We start from the raw sequence: 10182 nt of genomic DNA, 5'->3' as shown, positions 1-10182 counted from the left end.
CATTAATGGTCTTAGTTTGGAGGAAATATAATTTCCTTTATGAAAGACTTTTTTTTCTTGTAAAAACTTTCTTTTTTTGTTGTCTGTTAGTACAGAACGAGGAAGCCAGTCCTAGAGCAGGGGAAAGCATTGATGCTACTTCATTCCCCTTCCAATAACTTTAGTTGCTATCTACATTATGTGTATAGGTACATAACTATCTATGTACATATACATACAAAATCCTAGGTGGCTTTTACAGAAACTTGAATGTATAAGCCATAAATCATCAAGACAAGACTGGAATTCCAAATTCCATGAAAATATTCCCAAAGAATGATTTAAATTTTTTATAAAAAAGCAGGTCACACAGTGCTTTCTAAAATCCACTCAGATCTTGAAAATGTTGCTTTTCCACTATCCAAGTCAGAATCGCCTGACTGAATTACCATCCCATTCATAGACATGCTCCTTTTAGACCATAATACACCTGTGTTTTCTGACTTAACATAACAATGGTATTCCATTAATTTTCCATTCAGAGAGTACCTGCGCCTTGCTCTGGATCTTTCAGCAGGCACAGTGAGAAACTTACTTGACTTTGATTGTGCTCTTTTAGATGTGGGAACCTCTTTGCCAGAATCAGCATGACGGCTAACTAACTGCAATGCAGTTGAGTTATTCCTGTTAGCATTTTGGGATTCAACACTTGAAACAGCTTCATTCTGTGGATCGTTACTTGGCTTTGGCCCCATCTTTCGTTTCTGCTTTTGGGATGCAGAAGTGCTTGAAGTCCAGGTATGTGGCAAAGCGGAGGTAGTGGTAGAAGAGTCCTGACTTGAACAAGTGTCTGAAGATTGAGTCACATTTTCACTGGGACCTTTGTAGCACTGAATGTTCTCATCATGTCCTATAGCTTGTTTGGAAACTGATTGAGGCATTGTTCCACTGCAGCCTTGGATTTGGGCCCCATTAGTTTGAGAATAAACATTACTGACCTTGGTGACTTTGTGCTGCCCATTGTTATTGCAAACCTTATAGCGGATCATTAAAATGATGATAAAAACAAGCACAGATGCTACAATGATGCCACCAATTATAATAATCATGGTGCCTCCTAAAAACTGAGACTGCATGAAATGGCAACGTACATAATCCTGTTCTGTGGTAAATTGGATGCAACCCACGATTCTTGTGGCAGTGAGGGAAGTGATGCCATCATCATATATAGCCAAGACACACAAGTCATATACAGTTCCAGCAGCCAGGTTATTGACAAGAAATGTTTTGCTCGTAGGAGGTATCATTCTGAGGGACAATGGAATTTGTGTTAATATAGGTCTTTAAAAATATAAACCCACAGTCACTGTGACTTTATTTTATTTTTATTTCAGGGGGTTTTGTGACAAACAAAATTAATAGGAATGAAAGATGGGAAATGACCCGATCTTATCTTCAACCAATTTAAAACTGGCTCAGTCATGTTCTGGATGTTGCATTAATATATTAATGGTGCCTGAATCTGTGATTAGCTGGCTATCATTAATGTTATTTCATGGCATGGTAAAAGAGAAGTCTTAATAAAAACCATCACTAAAATGATTTATGACAAATTGGTTTTGAATGTTGTGATTAGAAAATAATTTAGCATTTATGACTCTGTGAAGGTAAAGCCAATTGGAAGTAAGGAAATATTAGAGTTAAGATTACAGAGCCTACATAGGAAAAAAATTGTAAGTTCCTATTTTCTAATGATTTCACAGGTTTCTGAGGGATGTTAGTCATCTAAATGAAACTTAAAAATTCCTCTAATAGTTATTCAAAATTTCTTTCTTGTTTATTTCATCTCAACCATCTAGCCAACATATGATGATATTTGTCAATATTTATAAATAACTTATAAAATGGCAGAGAAGATAGAAATGAGCTAAAATGTATCTGGCAAAATGAACATTGGCAAGCCCAGAACATAATTTCCCCTTTTTTGCGTTGCTTCAATACCTTTGACAAGTATAATTGAAAAAACTGTGAATAAATAATTTGTACCTGAAGTGCCTTCCTTTTCATTGAGTGTTTTCCCTTTTATTAATTTTCAATGATATACTATTCTCACTAGCACCAAACTACTCCCCCAATCAGATTTGATTTGAAAATATAAAGAAAATCCTTTAAATATTAAATATTATTCTAAAGGAAAACTATAAGAGTGAGAAATGTTCATAGATTCAGAAAACCAGAAAAATAATTTTCATCAGAAATATGTAGAATTATAGACACTTCTTAGACTTGGAAATAAATTTATAATATCTATGTTGTTTCTTGATGGTTTGCAAAACTTTCAGCATTCTATGGAAAATATTCTTTAGAAAAAAAATTTTGAATTTTAAAAATAAAATTAGATATACTACTTACCAGACTTAATGGTAAAGTTATGGGGGAAAGGGAACTTTTCTACAAAAGTAAACTGCTGGCCGGGTAGTCAGTATTTAATTTCAAAATGGGTGGTAACTTACTTGTTATGTCCTATTGATGGCAAGGATACTTTTCATTATATTAATACCTAGGTAGCTTGTTGAAGTCTTTCATTATGCAAATGCCAATACTGAGACCCAGAGAGGAGAGGTATTTTGTTTGAAATAAAATTAATGGCAAAACCAAGCTGTCAGCTCAGATCTACTGACTCCCAGCTAAGCTATCTTTCATTGTACTAAATTTTGAGGATTATTTTCATTTTCATTCAAAAAGGAAGATCTAATACTTTTAAGCATTCAAGTGACTGCACAGGACCACTGAAATGAGCAGCTGTGTGACTATATCAGAAAAAGTTTTTTTTAAATATATATTATTTCAGATTTACAATGTATCTGCTGTTAATAAAAAGAAAGAAAAGTTCACCATAGGGAGAATTATGTGGGGAAATAGTATATATTCTTTTTAAATTTGAAAGTGATGTGACATGAAGTATAAACTTAAATTAGTCTGATAAAAACACATTAGGAATTATCCCTGCAAATGTGGTGCCTATAAAGTCATAATCTTCAGAGAACTTATACTTATTTCAGTGATATTCCTATAACACAAAACCTGTTTGGAATTGCTCTTTGAAATTGCTTTCAGAGCTGACTTATAAGGAAAATCAGTTATTACTGTTTAATCAGAAAATGCTTTTAACCCAAAATAGAACAATCATATGTTTTATTCTATAAAGTGCATTTCAAATGATTATCTGATTGCTCTCAAAAATCAAATATATGCTCAAAGAATGAAGATTTCCCATTACTATATCTAATTCAACTGAACCTTCATTGTAATAAAGCAATCTTTTTATTCTGCTCTAATTAACTTTCTATGACACTCACAACAGTGACTTTCCAGACTTGTTATTTACATCTCCAGGTACAGTCTACTCACATTCTTTCAGATGAGGACTTTACCTCATAATTCACTAGAAATTTTTTTTGGCAGTTTTCCAAAATTCTCTTTTGTCCATCTCATCTCACATGCTTCTGACATTGTCCTTCATTATCCTTTCCCTAATTCTGGTCTCTGATAAAGAGGAAAACTTTCTCATTGCCAAGGCCAGGTTAGTACAATATTTAGAAAATACACTTTGGGTATCCCCCTCTCCCATTTTTTTCCATCTAACTTTCTGCACTATGATCCATCCCTCCATGTAACCTTCAGTCCTCTTTGCTCCTCCCTTGATTCCTACCAACATGCCAGTCTTTCACACCATTAAAAATCTTTACAATCATCATATAATCCCCATGAATTATTGACTCTCTCTCTACCTCTTTCCATGTTCCAAGAAATTTTCCTTGAAAAAGCCTTCTACGTTTAAATCTGTATCTACCTCCACTTCCTCTTTCCTCAATCTTAACTAAAATCTCGTCTTTTTTTGAACTCATCATTTAACATAAATTGTTTTCTCCAAAATTACTGATGATTATTTAAACTATCACATATAGTACCTTTTCTTAATCTTCATTTTTCTTGATTTCTTCAAAGCATCTTCCTGTTGACCATATTAGCTGGATATTCTTCATTCTCTTAGTTTTCTGCTCTTTCTTGGTTTTCCTACTTGATTACCTACTTAACTTCAACAGTAGGCCATTTATAGTATCCCACCTACCAGAGCAGCTATAACATTCTCTAATATTATGCATTTCAGAAATGATGATGACCTGAATTAACAGGTAGGGTTTCCTTAACAAGGAATTCCTTTAAGAAATCACAAAGAAGTCCCTATCCTTAATGTATATATTATATATATATATATACATTATATATATATATATATAATGTATATATTATCTTCCACATTAGAATAGGGGAGTAAAGGGACAATCTTAATTTTTTTATTTGCATCCTCAGTGCTTTGTTCAGTATTTAGCATGTTTTACATGCTTACTAAATGTTTACTGATTGATGGTTAAGTATATTCAAAAGAATGAAATTTAGGTTCTATGAGCAATTCCAAAAAGAATTCCAAAAGATTCTGTGACAACATAGTGATCATTTGAATAAGTTCTGATATGTACATTAAAAATCAGTCATATTGTCTTATAGACATCTCTTGTGCAATTGGAAAACTTGATATACAAATTTATTATATTAAAGATAATTAAATCATCTATTTAATTGATAATGTTTTTGTTGTGTGTTTTAGTTCTGTACTAATTATTTACAGAAATAAACATTACGTTCATACTATTCAATCACGTACCTGGTAAATAAAAGAGTATACAATAGCAGGTCATACAGTGAACTCTACTAGTAAGAATACATAATTTGCTCATCCTTTTCTTACCTGTAAACAAGTGAATCATCATAAGTACCATTGTACTGAATTTGGAACATACGTATTCCAGGTATATTTCTTTGAAAATTGAATTTAAGTAGTGCAGTAGAGGATGTTGCTTCTGCTACTACAACTTTTTTATCTTGACTCACTTTAGTATCCCCATTACTACTACTTGTATTAGAACCTGACTTAGTAGAAGTTGAAATATCTGAGGACCCAGGATCAGGCTCATGAATATGATTTGTACTATTTAACAAATGAGGGAGTTTGATTATATGGAGATCCACTGTCTGTGTTGCTTCCCCTGCAGGATTGGAAGCAATGCAGGTAAAAGAACCTGTATCCTTTACAGTTGTTATAAGTATATCAAGTGTCCCATTGTCATATACAAGAGATCTTGTTGCATTTGAAATCAGCTTTCCTTCTGGAGAGATCCAGTGAATTGCAGGCTCTGGATCTCCCCTAGCCTTGCACCTCAACGTGGCTCTTTGTCCTTCTAATACCCTCATTTCATGAGTATGCCGAGTAATGAGTGGAGGTTCACACAAAAACTCTTCCTCTGGGATTGACCAGAAATATCGACCAGACAAAAGTGTTGGAGAAGCACAAGTCTCCAAGTCATCTTCCCTTGAAAGACGTCTCAGCCACAGTAATTCACAATTGCAGTGCAAAGGGTTTCCACCAAAACTTAATGCAAACGTGGATGGGCTGATGATTCCTGAGGTCGCTAGTACCTGAGCTCTCTGAAAGAGAGGGTCAGGTGGTAGCTTCTGCAATTTATTTGATGTTACATCTAATCTAGTCATCTTGTGCAGATGGGAGAAAGTCCCTTTAGGTATGTGGTCAATCATATTGTGATCCAAACTAAGTGTATGCAAACTAACCATTTTTTCAACAGCTTCCCAAGGTATATTCTCGAGATTGTTGTAGGATAAATCAAGCTCCTCAAGGGCTAAAACATCATCAAATGCTGTAGAAGAAATTAAAGTCAGCTGATTGTTGTTTAGAATTAGGTGATGGAGATTGGAAAGTCCACTGAACATATCATTTGTGATCTTAGTCAGTCTGTTACTGTTCAAATGCAAAGCCCTCAAGTTCCGTAAATCAGCAAAAGCATGAGGTGTAATAAAACTTATTGTATTCCGAGATAGAGTCAAGTCCACCAAGCTTGTCATATTGGCAAAATCTTTCCTTTTAATATTTGTTACAAAATTGTCTGCCAGTCGGAGCTCCACAGTTCTTCTGTCAATGTTTGGTGGAACAAATAAGAGGCCCTTCTTGGCACAAAGTGTTGCAAGATTAGGAGACAAAATCTGACACACACACCGCTTTGGACAGATCTGTGCTCTCACTGCCATGCCAATGAACAACAGGGAAAAAAGCAGTTTTTCCATTGTAGATCAAGTTTAAAAGCCTATAAAAGAGGACACAAAATATGGTGTTAACACTTAGTAACAAATTTATCCTTACACATTCTCTAGAATGATTATATGGAATAAGCTTTATCAAGTAGATAGAAACATTGATTGATTAAAACCCAAATCCAAATCAACATGTTATACTGGAGTAGTCATGGAGTAATTAAAAGTGAATTAGATTTGGAGTTCAAAAGTGGCCTTGTTCCTGAAATGGCTAGCTGTGAAACCAAAAGCAGACACTAAATTTCTCTACCAATTTTTTGGTAACTAATTAAGAAAATTTCTCCGGGATTCATGTTACTTTTAAATTACTGTATGAATTAATTTGGATAAGCAAAAATTCATACTGACATTTTTAAAAAGTGTGAATCTCTGTTAATTTCGTAATTTAACAGCTTTGTCACAAAAACACTGAGGTGAAAAAAATGCAAGGCTTGAAGTTAGTAAAAGCTGTGTTCAAGTCCTGAATAGGATTCACATTAATTGGCTATGACTATGGGAATATTTCATTAATTCTTTTTAAAAAATATTTATTTTTTTATTTAGAATATTTTCCTTCCACCCTCCCTGAGCTGACAAGCAATTCCACTGGGTAATACATGCATAATTGTTCAAAATCTATTCCATATTATTCATATTTGCAAAAGAGTGATATTTTAATGCCAAAACCCCAATCATATCCTCATCAAATCACATGATTGATTCTATGTTTTTCTATACGTTTCTACTCCCACAGTTCTTTCTCTGGATGGGATAGCGTTCTTTCTCCAAGTTCCTCGGTGTTGTCCTGGATTGCTACTAGTAGAAAAGTCTATTACATTCAATTGTGTCATAGTGTATCCGCTTTCGTGAACAATTTTCTCCTGGTTCTGCTCATTTTGCTCTGCATCAATTCCTGGAGGTCTTAGAAATGCTCCAGTTCATCGTTCCTTTCAGCACAATAGTATTCCATCACCATCAGATACCACAATTTGTTCAGCCATTCTCCAATTGATGGACGCCTCCTCATTTTCCAGTTTTTTACCACCATAAAGGGCACAGTTATAAATATTTTTGTACAAATCTTTTCCCTTATTATCTCTTTGGAGTACAAACCCAACAGTGGTATTTGACTGGATCAAAAGGCTAGCATTCTTTTAAAGCCCTTTGGGCATAATTCTAAATTGCCCTCCAGAAGGTTTGGATTAATTCACAACTCCAGTGTCCCAATTTTACCACATTACCTCTAACATTTATCACTTTCCTTTGCTGCTATACTGGCCAATCTGCTAGATGTGAGGTGGTACCTCAGAATTGTTTTCATTTACATTTCTCTAATCAAGGGGGATTTAAAGCACTTTTTCATGCAATTATTAATAGTTTTGATTTCTTCATCTGAGAACTGCCTATTCATATCCCTTGACCATTTGTTATTTGAGGAATGGCTTGATTTTCTATAAATTTGACTTAGTTCCTTATATATTTGGGAAATTAAATTTTTGTCAGAGAGTTTTGTTATTAAATTTTTCCCAGTTTATTGTTTTCCTTCTCATTTTGGTTGCAATGGTTTTATTTGTACAAAAACTTTTAAATTTAATGTAATCAGAATCATTTATTTTACATTTTGTAATATTCTCTATCTTTTGCTCATTCTTAAATTCCTTCCTTTCCCACAGATATAACAGATATACTATTCTATGTTCACATAAATTATTTATTATTTCATTCTTTATATTTAAGTCCTTTATCCATTTTGAATTTATCCTAGTAAGATGTTTATCTAGACCTGATTTTTCCCATACTGTTTTCCAATTTTCCCAGCAGTTTTTGTCAAATAATGAGTTCTTGTCCCCAAAGCTAGGATCTTTGGGTTTATCAAACAATAGCTTGCTAAGGTCATTTACTCCTGTTCTATTCCATTGATCCATCCTTGTCTCTTAGCCAGTACCACATTGTTTGATGACCACTGATTTATATTACAGTTTATGATCTGTTACTGCTAGAATCCCATCCTCCACATTTTTTCATTATTTCCCTTGATATTCTTCTTTTTAAAAGAATTAATTTCTTTAGAATATTTTTCTGTGGTAACATAACTCATTTTCTTTCCTTCCCCTTTTTCCTCCTCCATCCCGGAACTTATAGGCAAATTTCACTGGGTTATACATGTATCATTGTTCAAAACCTATTTCCACATTATTAATAATATTATAATATTAATATTTATAATAGAATGATCAAAAGTCAAAATCCCCAATTATATACCCATTACACAACATGATTGATCAAATGTTTTCAGAAGAAAACACTCACAGTTTCAACACCCATATTTCTTTCTCTGGATGTGGATAGCGTCCTTTCTCATAAGTTCCTCAGAAATGGACCATGGTATTGCTATTAGTAAAGAAATCCATTACATTTGATTGTGCCACAACGTATCAGTTTCCATGTACAATGTTCTCCTGGTTCTGCTCCTTTCACTCTGCATCAATTCCTAGAAGTTTTTACAGTTCACATAGAATTCCTCCAGTTCATCATTCCTTTCAGCACAATAATATTCCATCACCATCAGATAGCACAATTTGTATAGTCATTCCAAAATCGATGGACACACCCTCATTTTCCTTTTTTTTTTTTTTTTTGCCACTACAAAGAGTGTGGCTAGCAATATTTTTGTATGAGTATTTTTCCCTATTATCTCATTGAGGTACAAATGCAGCCGTGGTATTGCTGGATCAAAGGGCAGGCAGTCTTTTAAAGCCCTTTGGGCAAAGTTCCAAATTGCCATCAAGAATGGTTGGATCAATTCACAACTCCACGAGCAATGCATTAATGTTCCAATTTTGTCAGAACCCCTCCAATATTTATTTTCCTTTCCTGTCATATTGGCCAATCCACTAGGTGTGAGATGATACCTCAGAGTTGTTTTGATTTGCATTTCTCTAATTATGAGAGATTTAGAACACTTTTTCAAGTGTTTATTGATAGTTTTTATTTCTTTATTTGAAAACTGCCTATTCACATCCCTGGACCATTTATCAATTGGCTTGATTTTTTGTAAAAAAATTGCTTGATTTTTTGTAAAATCAAAATGGCTCCTTATGAATTAGAGAAATTAGACCTCTGTCAGAGGTTTTTGTTATAAATATTTCCCCAATTTGTTGCTTCCCTTCAAATTTTGTTTTCATGGGTTTTATTTGTACAAAACCCTTTTAATTTATTGTAATCAAAAGTATTCATTTTACATTTTGTAATATTCTTGTTATGAGTAAGATTAGATTAGCTAGTTATTAGGTATTGATTATATATTGATTAGGAAGTACATAGCAGGAAGGAGCTGGAGCTGGGAATTCCAGGTTGGAATGAAGGAAGAGGAAGTCTATCTGTGTTCTGTGTGTGGACTCCATGAGTGGTAGGCAAAAACTGTTGCCAGCCTGGGAGAACTCAGAGCAAAGGACACCTTGCATCCTGTTTTCCCCTGGGATCCTGTGTGGTGTGGCATTTAAGGAAAGAACAAGAGAAGAGGACAGTGCTTCAAGCAAAACCCTTACTGCTTAGTTCCTGAGACAACTGTAGCTCCTGGCATCCAGACATCATCAGTGGATTGCAGTGAGAAATCCCAAAGCCACGAAAGCCCAGCTGTACTCAAGCCTGGCAGGTTCCAGGTGTAAGGCAGAAACCCAGAGACTCCAGTATAGCTCCTTGGGCCCTGTTAGTTAGATAGCTTAAATTAGTGTAGTGAATAAGTCCTTCCCTGTCCCTTTGGGTTTTGTTATTAGGTGTTAAGATTTTAGAGTAGTCATTCCTATCCCTCCTTTTAGTTGTTTCTAATTAAAACCCAATTTCACCTTGTTACCTTGTCAGTTAATTCAAGGCCTCTGGCCAGAGTGACAGTTGGCTGTTATTTTTTCAGTTGGGAGTGATGTAGCTGTACAAGACTTCAGTGTTTAGTTATAGTCTCTCTTACATCCCAGAGAGTGTTCCCACAAACCCCATAGTTGA

General features: G+C 34.4%; 1 protein-coding gene across 1 annotated transcript; it reads right to left on the bottom strand.

Moving 5' to 3' along the window:
* Positions 1 to 344: 344 nt before the first annotated feature.
* Positions 345 to 6177, bottom strand: LRFN5 (leucine rich repeat and fibronectin type III domain containing 5). The gene is made up of 2 exons (XM_044661954.1): positions 4790 to 6177; positions 345 to 1287 (listed from the first exon to the last, which is right to left on the bottom strand). The coding sequence occupies exons 1-2, from the start codon at positions 6175 to 6177 to the stop codon at positions 345 to 347; spliced, it is 2331 nt and encodes a 776-aa protein (XP_044517889.1).
* Positions 6178 to 10182: the final 4005 nt, after the last annotated feature.

This window comes from Gracilinanus agilis, chromosome 2 (genome assembly GCF_016433145.1).
Source record: "Gracilinanus agilis isolate LMUSP501 chromosome 2, AgileGrace, whole genome shotgun sequence".
Lineage (NCBI taxonomy): Eukaryota > Metazoa > Chordata > Mammalia > Didelphimorphia > Didelphidae > Gracilinanus > Gracilinanus agilis.
This window is presented reverse-complemented; position numbering and strand designations above follow the sequence as displayed.